The sequence below is a fragment of the Herpailurus yagouaroundi genome, unplaced genomic scaffold (assembly GCF_014898765.1).
Source record: "Herpailurus yagouaroundi ecotype Mexico unplaced genomic scaffold, PumYag 139, whole genome shotgun sequence".
Classification (NCBI taxonomy): domain Eukaryota; kingdom Metazoa; phylum Chordata; class Mammalia; order Carnivora; family Felidae; genus Herpailurus; species Herpailurus yagouaroundi.
Window position 1 is genome coordinate 69,130,644 of NW_024412394.1, and position 20,905 is coordinate 69,151,548.

Here is a 20,905-nt window from a genome sequence, read left to right on the forward strand (position 1 = left end):
GGGGCCTGAAGTGATGTCTCCTCTTTTATTTCTAATGTTAGTAATTTGTGTCTTCTTTTTTTTTCTTAGGCTGGCTAAAGGCTTATTGATTTTATTATTCTTTAAGAAAACCTAGCTTTTGGGTTCTTTGATTTTTCTCAATTTGTTTTTAATTCCACTGATTTCTAATTTTTATTATTACTTTTTTTTCAGTTCACTTTTAATTTATTTTCTAGTTTCCTAAGGTGGAAGCTTAGAGGATTAGTTTTAGATCTTTCTCTTTTTTTTTTCCTAATAATGGATTCAATATTATAAAAATTTCACTCTACGCCTGCTTTTGCTGATTTCCACCAATTGTGATAATTGTGTTTTCATTTAGTTCAAAATATTTTAAAATTTCTTTTAGAATGTCTCTAGGCATTTGGGGATTTTCCAGCTGTCTTTCTGTTATTGATATCTAGCCTATCAACTGCAACATGATTTGAGAGCAGACATTATACGATTCATATTCTTTCAAATTTGTTAAGGTGTGTTTTATGACCCAGAATGAGATCCGTCTTGGTGCATGTTCCATGCAAGCTTGAGAAGAATGCATTTTCCGGTGTTGAATGAAGTAGTCTATATATAAATGCCCACTATATTCATTTGGTTGTCCTGCTGAGTTCAACTACATTCTTACTGATTTTGCTTATTTTTTCCTGTTTGTTGCCCTTGTTTTTTGTTCCTATTTTTGTTTTCTTCTCTTTTTCTTCCTCTTGTGGTTCTATTTGATAGGATTCCATTTTTCTCTTTTCTTACACATCAATCATATTTCTTTTTATTTTTTGTAAAAGTGGTTGCCTTAGATTTTGCAAGAATACATTTACTTTCAATATACCACTGTGAAATACCACTATACCACTTCACAGCAGGGCAAGTACTTCATAATGATGAAATAATTCTAATTACTTCCAGCCTTTATGTCATTTCTGTCACTCATTTTACTTATACATAAGCATATGCATATATATATACCTAATCCAATTCATTGTTGCTATTATCATTTTGAACAAATTGTTATCTGTTAGATCAATTAAAAATAAGAAAAACAGGGGTGCTTCAGCCGGCTAAATGTCCAACTCTTTTTTTTGGTTGAGGTCATGATCTTACAGTTTGTGAGATCAAGCCCCATGTCGGGCTCTGCACTGACAGTGTGGAGCCTGTTTGGGATTCTCCCTTTCCTTCTCTCTCTGCCCCTACCCTTCTCTCTCTCAAATAAGCTTAAAAAAAAAAGAAAAAGGGAATAAGAGAAATAAAAGTATTTATTTTACTTTACCTTCACTTATTCCTTCTCTGAGGATCTTTTGTTCTTTATGTAGATCTGAGTTTCTGACCTATATTATTTTCCTTCTTTCTGAAGAGCTTCTTACAACATTTCTTGCAAGGCAGTTCTGCTGCCACAAATTCCCTCAATTTTTGTTTGTCTGAGAAAGTCTTCATTTCTCCTTTGCTTCTGAACAGTAATTTTTCAGGGTACAGAATTCCAGGTTGGAGTACTTTCTCCTCTCAACACTTTAAATATTTCACTCCATTCTCTTCTTGCTTGCATGGTTTCAGAGGAAAAGCTGGATGTAATTCTTATCTTTGTTTCTGCATAGGTAAGTTATCCCTGACCCTCATCTTCTTTCAGGATCTAACTTTTACTGATTTTCTGTAGTCTGAAAATGATATCCCTAGGTTTATTTTTTTGCACTGTTTGGTGTTCGTTGAACTTCCTGGATCTGTGGTTTGGTGTCTGACACTAATTTGGGGGACACTGTCAGTCACTATTGTTTGAAATATTTTTCTGTTCCTTCCTTTCTTTCTTCTCTTTCTGGAATCCCTACTACATGTATGTTATAACTTCTGTAGTTGTCCCAGTTTTAGAATATTCTGTTCTTTTTTTTTTTTTAGTCTGTTTTCTCATTGCTTCTCAGTTTTAGCAGCTTGGGTTGAGATTTCTTCAAATTCAGAGATTCTTTTTTCAGCCATGTCTAGTCTGCTAATAAGCCCATCAAAGGCATTCTTCATTTCTGTTCAAGTGTTTTTCATCTTTAGCATTTCTTTTTTGTTCTTTCTTAGAATCTGCATCTCTCTGCTTACATTGCCCATCTGTTCTTGCATGCTGTGTACTTTATCCATTAGAGCTCTTTGCACCTTAATCATAGTTGTTTTAAATTTGCAGTCTAATAATTCCAACATCTCTGCGACATCTAAGTTTGGTTCTGATGCTTGCTCTGTCTCTTCAAACTGTGTCTTTTACTTTAGATATGTCTTGTAATTTTTTTTTTTTTTGACAGCTAGACATGAAGTATCAAGTAAAAAGGAATCGCTAGAAATAGGCCTTTAGTAATACGGTGGTAATCTGTGCGGGGGGAGGGGAAGTCTTCTATAGTTCTAGGAGTAAGACTTAGTCTTTCAGTGAAACTGTACCTCTGGACTATGTACTTTACATGTGCTTCTCAGTCTTTTTCCCCACCTTTGGTGGGACAGGATGGCTAGAAGAGGCTGGAGTATTTCCCTTCCTCCACATGGAAGGCCAGAGCACTCGGAGCTGGGTATTTCCCTTCTCTCAGGTCAGTCAGGCTCTGACAGAACGCTAGCAGGTTAGGCTCCAGTTAAAGTTTCTCCTGAAGGCAGACCTTGTTAAGAACAGGATGCTCTGGTGTATTTCAAAATGGTTCCTTTCCTCTCTCCGTGTCAGAAGCACAAGGGAATTTTTCTTGTGTGAGAGAAAACTTGTGAGAACTTGGTTGAGCTCCGAGAGGTAAAAATCACAAAAGTGTGGGGGCCCTGATGACTAGGTCCCTTGGAGTCTTAGTCTCTCAGATTTGTCCACACTGAACTTCCAGCAATTCATCAGTTGATGTTTCCCTACCTCAAGCACTGGTTCCTGCAGAGGTTTCTGCTCTTGTGAGCTGTGCTTCTTTGTATTTACCTGTTGGGTCTTTTCAATTTTGGGGGTAGTGCTTTGCCCTGTGACCTCACTTCTGACAGATCTCAGAATGGTTGATTTTTTAGTATGTTCAGCTTTTTACTTGTGGGGAGAGAGTGGCTCCTCTGAGTTTCTTATATGCTGGACCTGAAATTGAAAGTCCCCTGCACAAGTTTTTGAAGTTTATTCTGCCTATTGTGGGCTATGTGGGACTTTATCCTTCCACTGCTTTTCCCTTCCTGAACTACTAACATGGTATACTGCAATGTTCTAGCTTTCATCTGGCATAAAAAGAGCACCAATAAAATAATACTACTCTGTTCTTTTATCAATCACTAGTAAGTTATTGCATTACTCTGTCACACTATATTGTATTCATGTTAAATTTACACCCTAATTTAGTGAGTAGCAAGAAATTAGCCTTATTCTATGAAAAGTATCTTTCAATTGCAACTACCTCGGCAAAAGAAAGGTTTTGTTTTACATCTATTGGTACATTAGTAAACATGGAATGTTTGGTCATTCTGACATTCGGAGAAGCCAACCTAACATCCGATTTGTCAACACGTTAAAAGGAATTATTCAGTACCAAGGTTGTTGTAAACACTGCTATAAATGCAGTGCTAAAATCTCATGATAATAGTTTGCTACAGTATGCTCATCGAGCTATGTAGAAATAGATGTATGATAAAGAGTTCTCATAGAGAAAACTCAGAAGATTTTTTTATGTATACAAGTTCCAGTTTGAGAAAAGCTGATCTTATGTCACGGAAATGAAAATCTTTAAAGTTTTAAAATAAAACAAAATACTTTAATGAACAGATATTCACTTAATGCTGCTGTAGTATCTTGAAAAAACTACAGATTTCTATGACTTACCTCAATGCATGGCATTCTCCCAGAAAAATTTGCAGCTGTATAGCCAAATGTGACATTTGCTATAAGCTTAAGTCCTAGCTGACGTGCATCGAGCATTCGTGAAAGGGCTCTGTCCTGCTTGTAAGCCTTCATGGACTGCTTCACCATGAGTCTAGTCTTCAAAATTTCTTCAAGCATTCTTGGTAGCACACCCTTTCTTACTGAAGGCTATTGTAAAGAAAAAAGAATATTTAAAATCCCTTAATAGTTATAGATTTAGATAATTAAGAAGGAAGTACAAAGTATAACAATGGCCAACTGTCATGAACTGAAACATACTAACAATTGAGTGGCCACAGGGCCAGTGGCCATCAATACAAAATCACATTTTCCTTCTTTTGAAGAGCACTTTTTTCCTAAAAGTTCCTATAATGTTTATAAATCTAATGTAGCACTATTATGTGAGTTCAGAGACCTCCAGAAAGGAGGATGTCAAGCTAGCGCATAAGAGATCATACAACAAGTTCAGAGGGAAATTTTGTCCAAAACTTTGATCCAAACCCCCACTCTTTCAGAAAGACACACGGGATTTGTATCACTCATAACAAACCTCAGTTTTTAAAGATCTCATCCTAATGACCCCACACAGTAATCTGCATGGAACTCCATTTATCTACCTTGGAAGAATGATGAGCTGGGTTGACTCTGCTGACATTCAAACCTGCAGTTCCAGGGACTCTAGGTATTTCAAATCTGATGCTTAGACCACTAAGCCATCCCCTCCGGCCTATATTTATTAGCAATCTGGAAGAGGGGATGAATAGTGAGGTGATAAAATTTGTTGATGCCAAAAAAAAAAAATCATTTGTATTAATCAAGACTAGGGAGAATTTATGAGAACTCCAGTAGGAATGAAAACCACAAAACAGTATTAACTTTGAAGATGATTCACAGACACGTGCAAGGTAATGCATGTCGGACTGAACAATTAAAACCTTAGGTATAGGATAATCACACTCCTGAATATTAAAAAATCTTAGTTTTATTAAGCTTTACATATTGGGTCAAAATGTAGATGCAAGTTTTAAAAATGCTGTTAAAGGGAGATCATATATAACAAGCTGCTACATATGTGACAACGAAAACATATTCTAACCTCTAATTCATTCTGTGTACCTTATGAAGCAGTCACAATGTTTTTAAGATGTAATATATGTCATGTTAAAGAGGTAATATTTTTCAAAGAGGAGTATGTCAGTCTCTGGTGAGAATCTTCCTCCTATCTAAATAGCTAATATTTAGGTACTCTTTAAACACAGCATCCTCTTACTGGTAGAAAATGATGCTACTTTTGCTAAGTACACCAGAATGAATCTGAGGGCTTGTGGGGTCCATGCTACCATCAACCACCCTACTGTACCGTGATTCTAATACAGACTCACTGCTAAGGAAATAGAACAAAAAAGGAATGAAGTTGGCATAAAAGAGGCAATATACTCTTCTCCTAGAATCTCTCCTCTATTTGTCTTTAATTTATTCATTTATGAGGCTCTTCTTTGTCTCTTTTATGGGGAGATTAGGGCTAGAAGAAAAGAGATCCTATTACTGGTTTGGGTATCTTAAAAATGCAATCAATAAATATATTAGAGTATCATTTCTAAGGCAGTCTTACTTTAAAATACTGTAGGGCAATTAGAATTTACATATTAGAGCAATTTAAATCTTTTAACATTGTTGTGATCGTCAATTAGCTAGTCTCAGATTCTAATAGAGGTCAGAAGGCACATATGCACATTTCTTTCAGTATTTTATTAAAAACTAAAATCTAACAAAAGACTTTAAATCTAAATTCATGCAAAATAAGACAACTGGTTTTTAAAAATAATTTCTTAGAAAATTCCTATAATCTTTACTTTTTAAGATAAGATATTCAAGCAGACTTGGGCCTTTTTCTTTGTATTATATGCCAACAGCATCTAAACCATTAGCTCTCCAAAGGTTAAGCCACAGTTGATACCTTTCACTTATAAGAGAGTATTACCTTGACAAAAGCTATTCCATTGGGGGACACTGTGATATCATGCCTAATTTGGTAAAGTAAATCTGGAGGTACTCTTAGAGAGGTACAGCCAAATTTGAACTCATCATACCTATTAAGAAAGAAAACATTAAGCAAATACTTCTCAAATCATAGAATAGTGATACTAGACAATTTTAGGAATCTGATTCCATTAGAAATTCATTTTCAAATATCTAAGCATGAATTTATTTACTTAGCAATATCGTTATTTAATTACCAAATAGCAGTTCTTCAAATTTTCACAAATTATTAAAAGAAACATTTCTTAAATGGCATTATCCTAAAATTTATGGGTAATCTATATTGAAATACCAGATTTCAACTCAACATATGATCACCTTACACTAAGTTCCTTAAAGAAAAATTTTAAGCCTTAAATAAAAAGATTATAAATAACTTTTCCAAATTCTGTTCTTAATAAAAAGACAGGATTACCAATATAATTTCCACAAATGCTTTCTAGAAAGGAATGAGTATACTCTAGGTTAACACTACAATGCTTGGTTTTACACATACAATAATCATTATAAATGAAGACTATTTCTTATATGAGAAAAATACATACTCCTTTGAGTATTAAAAATGTTATTCTCATTCAGTATACAATTCAGTTGACATGAATATATAAAACCTAACATTTAACAATTTAACTTAAAAAAATCATAGACTATTTTTAAGAAAAGTCAAGAAGAGGCGATAGCTGGAGACAGAAGATCATAATCCTTAAACTGTTCCACTGAAAAGTGATTTATATCAACAAATTAAATTTAACTCTCATTTGAAGAGACCACAGGGGGCGTCTGGCTGGCTCAGTCAGTTAAGCATGATTTTTGCTCAGGTGGTGATCTCGTGGTGGTGAGATTCAGCCCCGTGTCGGGCTCTGCACTAAGTGTGGAGCCTGCTTAAGAGTCTCTCTCTCTCGGGGCGCCTGGGTGGCGCAGTCGGTTAAGCGTCCGACTTCAGCCAGGTCACGATCTTGCGGTCTGTGAGTTCGAGCCCCGCGTCAGGCTCTGGGCTGATGGCTCGGAGACCGGAGCCTGTTTCTGATTCTGTGTCTCCCTCTCTCTCTGCCCCTCCCCCGTTCATGCTCTGTCTCTCTCTGTTCCAAAAATAAATAAACGTTGAAAAAGAAAAAAAAAGAGTCTCTCTCTCTCTCTTCTCTCTCTCTGCCACTCCCCTGCTCACACTTTCTCTCTCAAAAAAAAAAAAAAGAGAGAGCATGCATAGATATACACAGAGAATGAAACAAATGAGCTGCAAGACTGATCTATTCATAATCTTCTTCATATGAATCATCCATTCATGATGCTGAATTAGTCATACAGTTACCCAAATCCAGGTCAATTAGTATGGTAACAACAAAGAATGAATTAGCTATGCTACAGCCCATCCACCTTGCTCAAAAGGACAGTCTCAAATGCAAAGAGACACTCAAAAAAAGTCTAATTTTAGTAAGAAGTACAAGCACAACATAATTATAAATATGAAAAAAAAAAAAACTTACTTTCCCAAGTTCTCCACATGGCCAAGGCAGGTGGAAAAGCAGTAGTTATATGCAATCACAATCGAAGGATATAGTGACTGGAAATCCAAAACGAGAACAGAATTGCTGTAGAAGCGGGATTCAGGCTCCATAATTAGGGGAACACACTGAGGGGCTCTCATTTGGGATCTTTGCTGAACACTAGGTGTCACAGGAATATAGTTCATTGGTTTAGCAATACGCAACATCATTGATTCCACACGGTACTGCAGGCAGAGAGGTGGAAGTAGGAGGAAAAGAAGAAACAGTTTAAATAAAAATATATTGGTCTCTGAACATCTGATAATTATTTAAGGGGATGTTTTGCTCTTCAGAAGAAGGCTGCTTTCTTACAATGCAGTTATATAATATAGGTTACTTAGTCAGCTTTCAGGTGCCAGAGAAGGCATTCATAAATCCTTTTCTTGTATTCCTATAACTTATATAAAAACTGTAAAATACATTAAATATCTTATAAGTCAATTTTGGAAAGAGACACAATTAGATTTCTTCTTATATTTAAATACATCTATTTAATAATAAACAGATACAGGAAAGACTGTATAGTTTAACAATTTCATTTGAAAAGTTGGCCAGTGGTCTTTGACAGATTTGAGAAAGTTAGAGAGTGAAAGTCGGGAGACTTGAGATGGATAAATCTCAAGTTACTCCAATTTTCCGAGAAGGAAGGAAACACAAGGATTCCAGAACTGAACAGTAGTCAGATTAATACTGGTCCCTCACAAAACTGAATCAAGCAATTACTGTTTATAACATCCACCAATAAACAGATAGTTTGGAGTATTAGAAAAAGAAAGCACTCACAAGAACCAGCATGGATCACAGAAATGTTCTCATGTGGTTTTAAGGTATCTTTGCCTTTTCAAATTGTTTTTAAAACTTGTGGAGGGATATAAATTAAAAACTTGTGGGGGGATATAAATTAAAAAATTAAGCAATACAGTTAAATAAACAAACATGTTTATTTTACGTTTTTAATGTTTATTTTATTTTTGAGAGAGACAGAGAGAGAGAGAGAGAGAGAGAGACAGACAGACAGACACAGTGCGAGTCGGGGAGGGGCAGAGAGAGAAAGACAGAGATACAAAATCCAAAGCAGGTTCCATCCAGGCTCTGAGCTGTCAGTGCAAAGCGCAATGCAGGGCTCAAACTCACAAGCTGTGAGATCATGACCTCAGCCGAAGTCGGACAGTCAGGCGCCCCATAAACATACTTGTTTATTAATAAACACGCCAAATTAGAGCTCTGTGGGGTTAAGGAACCTAAGTGAATTAATGTAGTATCCCTGATGTCTAGCACAGTGTTAATTTAACACACTAAAGGTATTTAAATCAATATTTGTTGAATGAATGCATGAAATCCTTTTGGGTGATGCATCTGACGAAATCTCTCATATCCCTGGGAAATTAATTAAAAAGATACGAATTAAATGACTTTATGATCCTATTTTTAACTTCTTAAAAAAGTGATACAGCCACTTATATTGATTCCCAAATCCTCTTCTTTATTTTTATATTAAACTTATTTGTGGGGCGCCTGGGTGGCTCAGTCGGTTAAGTGTTTTTGACTCTGGATTTCAGCTTAGATCATGACCTCATGGGTTTGTGAGTTTGAGCCCTGCATTGGGCTCTGTGCTGGCAGCACAGAGCTTGCTTGAGATTTTCTCTCTCTCTCTCTCTCAAAATAAATAAACTTAAAAAAAAAAAACAAACCTTATTTGTTGGGAAATAGGAGACGTTGAAATTAGGAATATAAAACAAAAGAGAGGCTGACTTTCTTTGATGCTTCCCTAGTTTTAAGGGGCCTTTGAAGGCATCCCTGATGACACTGACATTATTCAGGCACAAATATTCTCACGGACACAGCCACTGAGTTTTTGAACAGCATAAAAAACTTAGCAGTGGCCAGAAAGTTGGTATGGAGAGAAAATAAAAAGTGGAGCTGTTAAGTGAAATTAAAGCTTTTCCAGAAAATAAATTACAAGATATGATTAACCAGCTATATATTAGTTCGTACCACATAGAAAGTTCAAAATATCAAATCACCTCAAACATCTCACAAGTTATCACTCACACATAACTTTCGTGGTATATAGGGAAAACTGATTTCCTACCTGTGAACCCCTTGTGAGTACATGTAAAAACTGAATGCCAAAGAGTCTAGCCATTTCACTGGTTTTCCCAATCAAGTCCAGCTGTTCTAACATTTGGAGATTTCCACGGACACGGCTAATGTAGTGATCAACCATTTTCCATCTGTTAAAAGAGAATCCATGCTATGAACATTAGGAAAAAATTTGGACACTTGAAACTAGTACTGTTTTAATTCTTGCCAAAACCTACACATTAAAAATGAGGATTTAAGGAGGGAGTCATGGTGTGAGTCTTTAGCAAAATATGTAAAGGAGTTAAACATTAGAAAATTTCATATATTTCAAGGGCATAAAACCTAGTGAAAATATCAAAGTTTAAAATAGTACTTGCGATAAGGTGGTAAGATTAAGGATAATTATTTTCAGTATTTTGCTTGATGTTGCTCTATTTTTGTTATAAAAAATTAACATTCTCTCTTAGATGCCACTGCTGCTGATGCAATAATTACACAATTATAATTTATCACATATACGTTCTTAAAGAACATGAAGGCTGGGGCGGTGCCTGGGTGGCTCAGTCGGTTAAGTGTCCAACGTCGGCTCAGGTCATGATCTCGTGGTTTCTGAGTTTGAGCCCTGTGTAGGGCTCTGTGCTGACAGCTCAGAGCCTGGAGCCTGCTTCAGTTTCTGTGTCTCCCTCTCTCTGTGCACCTTCCCCACTTGTGCTCTCTCTCAAAAATAAATAAAAACAGGGGTGCCTGGGTGGCGCAGTTGGTTAAGCGTCCGACTTCAGCCAGGTCACGATCTCGCGGTCCGGGAGCTCGAGCCCCGCGTCGGGCTCTGGGCTGATGGCTCGGAGCCTGGAGTCTGTTTCCGATTCTGTGTGTCCCTCTCTCTCTGCCCCTCCCCCATTCATGCTCTGTCTCTCTCTGTCCCAAAAATAAATAAACGTTAAAAAAAAAAAATTATAAAAAAAAAATAAAAACATTAAAAAATAATTAAAAAAAAAGAATGTGAAGGCTTTGGGATATCACCGTAACTACCAGTCTAACAGCATGCATTGTCTGTTAATGGGAAAAAATACAATAATTTGGTGAGTTAGGAAAATAGCTTTAGTGAGGTTATACATGGGGTAAATATGTCAAATCAGTATTTTCTATGAAAATACTAATATTCTGTTCTTTGACTTAAACCTTTACAAAAATTAAACTCTTTACCCTAACATGTTTTTTTTAATTAAATAGACTCCAAGCCCAAGGTGGGGCTCAAACTAACAACCCCAAGGTTAAGAGTCACATGCTCTACCGACTGAGCCAGCCAGGTGCTCCTTCCTTACCTTTTTTGTTAAGAAAACAAATGACAACAATAAACCTTCCCTCAAAGCCATAAACAGAAGTTTTAAAGAATAAAATTTATTCACTTAATGATTAAGGTTCAAATATATTGCAACCTTTAAGTATATCTCTTAGAATAGTCATAACTGTTCAATAAAGTTTTAGAAGTCATGATACATGATTCATACATGTAGAAAAACTAGATGTAAAATAGCGCAGTTGCATTGGCAAATGGTCTGGAAATTCCTCAAATTGTTAAACATAGAGTTACCATGTAATTCACCAATTCCACTCCTTAGTATATATCCAAGAGGAATGAAAACATACATCTACACAAAAACTTGTACATGAATGTTCTTAACAGCACTATTCATAGCCCAAAAGTGGAAATAACCCAAGTATACATCAAGTGATGAATAAATAAAATGTGGTATACACTCATACAATGGAATTATTACTTGGCAACAAAAGGAAATGAAGTACTGACACATGCTACAATATGAATTAATCTGGACAACATAAACTGAAAGCAGTCAGTCACAAAAGGCAACACATTATATGATTCCATTGATAAGAAATGTCCAAAATAGGTAAATCTATGGAGACAGTAAGTAGATTAGTAGGGGTGGGGGTACAGAAGGGAAGACTGGAGGGTGATGGCTAGGAGATGCAGGGTTTCTTTTTGGAATAATGCAAATATTAAGATTTATTGTGGTAATGGTTGCACAACTGAATATACGAACAGCATCTAACTGTACTATCTATCTATCTATCTATTCATAAATAGGCTTCACGCCCAGCACAGAGCCCAACATGTGGCTTAAACTCAAAACCCTGATATCAAGACCTGAGCTGAGACCAAGAGTTGGGTGCTTAACCAACTGAGTCACTCACCACCCCTAACTGTATGTACACTTTAAATGGGTGAATTATATGGTATGTGAATTGTATCTGAATAACAGCTAAAAAGAAATAACAAAAACCTATCCTAAAAACTTTATATAATTATTCAATTTTTAAATAAAATAAACAGAAATACTATTCTATAACTTGTATTTCTAACCTAATATATATTGTGACTGTTTCCCCACATTTATGTATTTTATAGCTATTAACTATTATATGAGTTTATGATATTTACCTTACATGACTATTACATCATTTATAATTTAGTGGCTTGGTTTTGAGTATCTTTTATTACTATAAGCAATGCTATAATGAATATCTTTACAGTTGAGTCTTTGTACAGATGCTGAAATATTTCCTTAAAATAAATGCCTAAATATGGTCAAAGGTCTGCTATGATTTAGTTTTTAAATTTTTTAAAGTTTTTATTTGAGGGAGGGAAGGAGGGACAGAGCATGCACAAGCAGGGGAGAGGGGCAGAAGAGGGAGAGATAATCTTAAGTGGGCTTCATGCTCAGCCCAATGCAGGACTTGATCCCACAACCTTGGATCATGGCCTGAGCCAAAATCAGGATCAATGGACTGAGCCACCCAGGAACCCTGATTTTGTTTTTAATATTAGTCTCACACTACTTTCCAGAGGGTTTTAATAATTTACATTCAAACTAGAGATGATAAAGTGCTTGTTTTCTTGCATCTCTGTCAATATTGGGGATTATAATTTTTTAAGTTATTACTAGTTTATAGGCAAAAAAAATGTATCACATTTTAATATATTTTGTTTCACATTATTAAGGTAATCCTTCAATAATACAGATTTGGCAAATGTGAATCTGAGATAACACATTATATGTGGATTCAGTCAGTCCCTTTAAAATAAAACAAAATAGATCTAATGACTCATGTGTTCTGTGGTCATGGATGGTCAATGACCTGCTGAGTTCCCAGATTCTTTTTTCTGCTTAGTCTGATCTACTGTTGGACCCCTCTAATAAATTTTTCAGTTCAGTTACTGTGTTCTTCAGTTCCATGATTTCTCTTTAGTACTTTTAAATATTTTCTATCTCTGATAAAATTCTTACTTTGTTCATGCACTGTTCTCTTGACCTTGGTGAGCATCTTTAGGACTGCTATTTTGACATCTGTCAGGTAAACCATATAGCTCTGTTTCATTATGGTCAGCTTCTGGAAATTTATTTTCTTCCTTTGTTTGGAGCATCTTTGCCTGATTCTTCATTTTCCTTGACTCTTTATGTCCAACATTAGACAAAGCAGGCGTTTCTCCCAGTCTTCATGGACTAGCCTTATAGTCCAATCATCCCTGCCAGAGATTCTGAGGAACTCCACCAACTCTTTCCCTTCCCAGGAAGAAGCAGGCAGCTGTGGTTTCTGTTCATCCACTGTGCTGAGAAGGGGGAGTTATGTTACCTGCTAGTCCAAACCACTATCTTTGTTCTCCTCTGGCCAGCTGGACCATGTCTTACTTGTCAGAGCTCTAAGACTAGAAAGACAGATGGAAGTTCTTTGTGTAGCTGTGGAGGAGTTGGGGCACTGGATGCATGTATCTCTTTCTCTCCCCAGGGGTAAGCTGGGAAGTAGGATTTTTCATCCACTCACTCTGTGGGCAGGGGGAAGGATCTATGGCATCTACCAGCCCATACCACCATCTCCATTCGGTTCTGCCAGCTAGACTGTGCTGGTTGTTAGAAACTCCTTGGAAAAGTTGGGGTGCTGGACATGCAAACCACCCTCCCATACCCTTCCCTTAGAGAAGCTAGGGGCCTTTTCCTGATCATATGGCCCTGAGCTAGAGGCAGGGTCCCTGGCAAGAGGGTGTCCCAAATCTTCCAACCAGCTTTGTTGAGTCTGGTTCTGCATTCACCCAGGGTGCAAGAATCTTTCAATCAGTTTCTGGGTTTCTCATAAAGGGAATCTGTCTGTGAAGCGTTGCTGAATCAGTGTGTTCATAGGGGAAGGAGGGCCTAGGATTTCCTACTCTACCATCTTGCTGATGTCACTCTGTATCTTTCCTAATGTATATTTTTAAAGTATTTAAAATGTGGACTTTTTAAATTAAAAAAGCAATCTTTTTAACATAAAATCACCTTCATCCCTAACTTCTAGACCTATTTGGTTAGCCAAGTGATATAAAAAGAGAATGGAATTACACTGTGGATTTAAAAAAAAATAAACATAGTGTGACAATGCAGAATTTTGTTAGGTAATTTTGTTGTTGTCGTTAAAGAATTATGCCATCCTCCTAACACTTTGTGAAACTCAAGTGTGATAGGCAACACAAAAGAGGAAGAGGAAGGGAAATATAAAGTATAAGCTATTCATGATAGGCCTGGGTAGGTGGTGAACTTAGAGCATCTTGAGGGTACAGGGTATTTTTTGGGACAGGGCATGTAAGAAGGTGACAAAAAAAGGAGATTTAAGAATTCTAAGTACAAATTTCTTATTCTGAACTTTTTTCTTTGGATTGGCTCTATCTACATCCAGGAAATGAAGAAAAACATTTTGAACGTTATCTTCTTGAGCTACGTAACTCTACTACCAACACAGAGCTCCTACCTCAGAAACTGGGATAGTATTTAATAACTATTGCTTGGAAAGCAGATGAAATCAGAATGCTACTATGAGTTCTCTAGATCAGTAATATTAGGGATTAGGAGAGGTTTTATAGACTGATAGAGGAATCTAATCACGAAACATAGTATTTTATGGAAAAATACATTCTAAGTCCCAAACAACAAAACTTCAGGAACATAACTTGTTTATATAAATCAAGGGTTTTCAGGAGACCGAATGTGAGTTCATAAAAACAAAGTGATAATAATCAGGGCTCCTCCAAGCTTTACAAACAGATTTAATACAAGAAATTCTTGACTAGCAAGTTACTCTAATTTCTGAGACCATTTATAAAATATGTATATATTTACTTAAAACACTGTACAAAGCAAATGCAAATTAAAGAGTATGACTCACTTTGTTGGTAAAAATCCATTTAAATTTTTAAAATAAAATTGTGTGATCTTCCAAAGTATCTCCAAAGAAAGACTGTATGGACTCTCCATGTAACACAAGCCATCTAACATAAATGGTCTAATGTCTAGTTCAAGTCCCTTATGTAATATGTTAGGTCCAGCTCTTGATTTCACTTGGCAAGAGCAATAATTTATCATCCTAATTAAAGGTAGCAAAACATGCATTTACAGCACTTCAGGGCTTAAAAATAAACCAATAAATGTAGTTTTCAATGGTAACTTTAATATTACCATTAAAAGTTTCACTTTAGGGGTGCCTGTGTGGCTCAGTCGATTAAGCATCTGACTTTGGCTTAGGTCATGATCTCACGGTTCGGGAGTTTGAACTGTCAGCGCAGAGCCCACTTGGAATCCTCTGGCTCCCTCTCTCTGCCCTTCCCCCACTCACATGCACACTCTCCCCAAAATAAACATTAAAAAAATAATAAAAGTTTCATTTTATTTACTGGTAGATAACTTCTTCTAAACTTCTGTTTCTATAAGGCTTTCATTATAAGCTTAGTGCTTTCTGTGATTTCAGTTTACTTGAGATTCCTCAAAGGAGACTGCAGATGACATTCTCAGAAAGCAGTTCCCCTAAACACATAAGTTATTTTTAAGGCTACATCTTTCCAGCCTCATCATCATGTGGCCTTCCAATTCAATAAGCAGAGCTTCATTCCTTTCAAACATCAGACACATTAATTTCATGGCTTTTTTTCTTTATATAGCTATTTTTTTAAGCTTATTACTATCATTTTACTTTCAACTTAAGGAAAAGTAGAGGTGGGAACTTTCACTTCTGACTATGACAGAACAACTGGTATTGGACTAGTCTGAAGCTGCTTTGATATAACAGTTGAGATGATTGTTTCTGGGCAACAAACAATAGGCAATGCAAGACTGTGCTTCTCGAGAGAAGAAAAACCCATGAGGTGAACCCCAGCCCACGAGGAGAAAACTTCCTAAAATATACTGCAGTATACTACAGTCTAAGTATAGTGTGGCTGTCTTGCTAAGCCACGGAGACAGAGATTAAAGTTATGCAGTTTGTAGCTGGAATCTATGGGACAGGGTATATGTGCAAGGAGCAGAGGTTAGCAGTCAGTAATCCAGGTGGGGGGTTCCTGTGAGTGACTGGCCCAGGGCTGCACGAAAATGAGGAAGATGAAACCATATGAAGCTTACTAAGGAGAGCTGCTGTGGGCTTGGGTTTGGAATTAAACTATTCAGACAGTGCTGGGGTTGGAGGGCTAGCAATGCCAGAGGAGAGATGTCATTATCCCTTTATTAACAATTGGACATCCAGCTGAGAGCCCAGAAAAACTGTGCCTTCGGAGGCCTTTGTCCTAGAGCAAGGCCTACTCTAGACAAACCTCAAACTAAGCACTAGCAACATGCCAACGGGATAGAGTTTGGAGACAGAGTCCTGCCAAGTTTGAGGGATGTAGGAAACACCTTGGCTTTCCAGAAATCCACCTTAACAAATAAAAACTAGGTTTGCATAAGTTCAATAAGTGATCAGCCAATAACTGAATTGCAAACTAGAGCAAATATAAACATGCTTCACAGGAAGATAATAAATCTCCAGAATCTGTACAACAGAACATCAACAATATCCATTACATAATTATGCAAAGAAACAAACAAAAATATGACCCACAGTTAGGAGAATAAGCAGTTAAACAGAAGCTAATACAGAGAAAGCCAGGTGTTGCATTTAGTAATTATTACAAGTATGTTCAGGAATCTAAGGAAAAAAATATTCAAAAAATTAAAAGAAAAATAAAGCCTTAATGAGCAAATGAATAGGGAAACAAAATATGGAAACTCTGAAAAGAAAGAACCAAGTGAGAATTTGGGAACTAAAAATACAATAACTGAAATTCAAAAAGGTTATTTGCTGGACTTAACAGCAGACTGGTGATGACAGAAGTAAGTTAGTGAACCTAAAGATAGGTCGTTAGACTGAGGAAAACTGTACAGTGCCTCAAAAATCTGTGGGACACTGTTAAATAGTTTAACGCACGTGTAATTGGAGTCTTACAAAAGAGTGAGATTGGGACAGAAAAATTATTTAAAGAAATAGCCAAAAATTTCCTAAATTTGATGAAAAACATCAACTTAAATCTCTAGGAAGCACAGCAAACACCAAGAAAGGTAGGTAAATTTTTAAAATTTCACAATAGTGAAATTATTGAAAACCAAAAGCAAAGAGAAAAACTTTGAAAGCAGCCAGGAAAAAAAAAATTACAGAATTCTGCTTCAGATATTGAAAGCTATAAAGTACATCACTCCAGTCTAACAATAATAAAAAGCAAGAAAATCTACACAATCATGTTTTCTGGAAGCCATCTGACAGTTGCGGTTACAAGAGAATCAGGTGAACTAAATTTCACAGGGTGACGAACACATCTGAGGACACATAACTTATTTCATCTTTGGCAGAGCACTGGCAGCCAAGGCAGCTGCCATAAAATCATTTAAGAATGAAAGTTAAAATGTTAATAAATTCTTAAAGGTCATGCATGGGATGCATGATAGTTTAGAATCACTAGGAACCCCAGATACCAGAAGAGTAGTTTTCCATGGGCCCCCCATGAAAACTGGGGGCAGGGCACAAAGGATTGAAATCTTCCTCTGACTCATCTCTCATAATATGAAGCAAAGGCCTGAGGTGCTATGGGACTGGCAAGAAACTCTAATCCTCAGGATTTAAGCAGAGATCCATTATCTCTGGGGAAAGAATAAATGCAAAAGATGTCTAATGCTGGGAAGGGCAGGCAACCTCCCCTGTTCCAACTGTGTGCCTTGTACTAAGTAACAAGCAGCTGCTGTCTACCACTGGAAAAGAGGCAGGAGACCCTCCCATCATAGATTCCAGGCAAAGAAACAGCACTGCTGAGGAAGGAGAGAAGGACTCTCCCCCTGGGGGAGAGTCAGAAGTCTGCTTGGGGCCAAGACCTGGCAAGGGTACAAAGCAGAAGTCCATTGCAATGTGAGAAGTGCAGGAATGTTGAGAAGACTCATCCCTGAGCCTCAGGAGAATAGAAACTTCTAAAGCCTGACTCTGGACCAGGAGAGCTGAGTAATTCCTTCTGTTTGCATACACTGGAAAAATGAGGAGCATGACTGTTGATTTCTCATTAGAAACAATGGAGGCCAGAAAAAAAAAAAGGAGTGAAATCTTTAAAATGGTGAAAGAAAACAAAAAACAAAAAACAAAAAACAAAAACTCAACTCCAGAATTAGACACTGAAAATATCCTTCAAAAATAAGGTTGTGATAAAGATATTTACAGATAAAGGCTGAGAGAATTTGGTGCCAGTGGACTTGCACTAGAAGAACTGCCAAAGAAAACAATTTAACAGTTTCTTAAAATGTTAAACACACTAACCATGGGACCCTGCAATTTCACTCCTTGAGAGATAAAAATGTATGTTCACACAAAGACTTGCACGTAGTTTTATTCTTAATAGCCTCAAACAAGACACAACTCAATTGTCCATCAATAGGTGACTGGATAAACTGTGGTATAGCCATACAATGCAGTATTACTTCTTAATAAAACTGAACAAATTACTGGTTTACACAGCAACAAGGCTGAATCTCAAAACAGAGCATGCTGAGTTCTTGAATAAGCCGGACAAAAAGTGGTAGATTGTAAATAACTCTATTTATATGAAGTTCTAGAATTGGCAAAACAGATCTATAGTAACAGAAATTCAATTAGCACTTACCTGGATGATTAATGGATAGGTAGGTTGAATGCAAAGCTCACGATGGAATTTTCTGGGTGTTCGAAATGTTCACTGTCTAGATTGGGGTAGTGGCTACAGGGTGTATACATTTTTTTAAAGTCATTGCACAATACAATTTAAATGTGTGCATTTTATTGTATGTAAATCACACTCTAATGATATTGATTTTACTAACAAAGAGTTATTATCCTTTTCAGAGTTATAAAACATTACCTGTACAGATCTGTCTTGTTATCAAACCAATCTGATAAGACTCGAAAGGTAAAGAGGGGAAAACGCTGATGAAGAACATGAAAGCTCACATTTTCAAAGGTGTAGTTAGTTAGAGCCACCTAAAAAAAAAACAAAAAACCAAAAGAACCAAGACTTCATTATAATAATGTTTGTATTTACGAGCAAATTTGGTTCTAAGAGATCCAAAATAGTACTTGAAACTTTTCATACTAGGCATGAAAGCTACCTGCAAAAATGTTACAAGTGAACTATAAATAGTTTAAAACTACATATATATGGCCTTCTAGAGAGAAATATTCTGTCCAGAATTAATTACCATTTAATTGGAAAACAATCACACCTGATGAGTTCAACTTGGTCATGACATACTTCAGAGATCTCAGTTTTCATCACTTCTTTTTATACTCTATACCAATGCAAATACTGACAGAAGCATTAATTTTTTTTTTTAAGTTTATCTTTTTTAGCACTCTATACCCAATGTGGTGCTTGAATGCATGACCCCAAGATCAAGAATTGAATGCTCTTCCCATTGAGCCACTCAGGCACCTCTTACAGTAAGAAGCATTTTTATTTTTTATTTTATTTAATTTTTTTTTAAATTTTTTTTAATGTTTATTTATTTTTGAGACAGAGAGACACAGAGCATGAATGGGGGAAGGGCAGAGAGAGAGGGAGACAGAGTCAGAAGCAGGCTCCAGGCTCTGAGCCATCAGCCCAGAGCCCGACGCGGGGCTCGAACTCACGAACCGTGAGATCGTGACCTGAGCCGAAGTTGGACGCTCAACCGACTGAGCCACCCAGGCGCCCCAAGAAGCATTTTTAAACACACTAATTTTCTGTTTTTTGCACACCTACTTTTTGGTCTGTGATGACATGCTGATTAACAGAATTCCACAGATTCAAGAATGAATTATCTAGTTAAGGGCAGGCATTCATTCTGCTTCCAAGAATTACACTGGTACTAAGACCCAATACGTGGACATTATAGAGTCAGTTAATTTCATTCCAAAAGCAAAAGATGAAAGGAAATGGCAGAAATGTTTCCCCATCTTCAAAAAATGTAGGGAAAAGTATGTTAATGGGAAAAGAATACTTTTTTTTTTTTTAATTTTTTTTCAACATTTATTTATTTTTGGGACAGAGAGAGACAGAGCATGAACGGGGGAGGGGCAGAGAGAGAGGGAGACACAGAATCGGAAACAGGCTCCAGGCTCTGAGCCATCAGCCCAGAGCCCGATGCGGGGCTCGAACTCCCGGACCATGAGATCGTGACCTGGCTGAAGTCGGACGCTTAACCGACTGCGCCACCCAGGCGCCCCAAGAATACTTTTTTTTAAAAAGGTCCAAATTCATGAAACATACCTCTACCTAGACAATGTCTCAAAAATACCTATAGGACAGAAGCAATCTAGACAATGGCAGGTATTTCAATGCATAATGGAAACTGAGGAATCAGCAGTCCTCATTCTCAGGTCAGCTTGGGATTCTGAGGAATAGTTCAGAAGCACTTCACATTTGTGTATTATAATTTTAAAATATTTTCTTTTCCACTTCTATAACCCAGCAGGTGTAAAACAGGGACTGAATTTTAAAAGCTCATCTCCAAAAGAATCAAAAGATCTTTGGTCTTACTTCAACAGCACTGGAATTAGTATACTTGCAAACATACACACACACACACACACACACACACACACACACACACACACACACAGTTAGAGTCACCAGTATAAAGCAGGTACTAACCCATTATCTTGGAAGTTAATCATCATTTTTTTCTTTTTTCTTTTTTTTTTTAATCATCATTTTTTTCAACAATCAGTAATGACCTGGAATTTTTCTTTCAAAAATAAATGAATACCTCCTTTTATTATTAAATCCCCATATTTGAGTGACTCTTCTACTTTCTAATAAATATTTTCAGTTGGTTTTGTTTTTTAAAAAAATTCCCATTTAATGTTATAGAAAATGTAGCCAAACATCTAATTTCAGGTAGTTACATGATTACCTAATACACATATATCACTTTAGACCAAATCTAAACTTCTGCTGGAGTATATATCCTCATTAACACAAGCAATCAAGAAAGAAAGAAAGAAAGAAAGAAAGAAAGAAAGAAAGAAAGAAAGAAAGAAA

At 36.6% G+C, this 20,905-nt stretch overlaps 1 protein-coding gene across 4 annotated transcripts in view; it reads right to left on the reverse strand.

The window, feature by feature from the left end:
• Positions 1 to 20,905, reverse strand: part of REV3L (REV3 like, DNA directed polymerase zeta catalytic subunit) — a 175,268-nt gene that overhangs the window by 23,336 nt on the left and 131,027 nt on the right. For 2 of the 4 annotated variants that reach the window (XM_040474393.1, XM_040474394.1), the window contains exons 21-25: positions 18,746 to 18,864; positions 9,527 to 9,668; positions 7,375 to 7,619; positions 5,832 to 5,940; positions 3,812 to 4,018 (exon numbers count right to left, since the gene is read on the reverse strand). In XM_040474393.1, coding sequence (XP_040330327.1) covers positions 3,812 to 4,018; positions 5,832 to 5,940; positions 7,375 to 7,619; positions 9,527 to 9,668; positions 18,746 to 18,864 — 822 coding nt within the window. Of the gene's footprint in view, positions 1 to 3,811; positions 4,019 to 4,467; positions 4,595 to 5,831; positions 5,941 to 7,374; positions 7,620 to 9,526; positions 9,669 to 18,745; positions 18,865 to 20,905 lie in introns of those variants that run through there. The other 2 variants (XR_005789962.1, XM_040474395.1) reach the window with 2 other exon arrangements.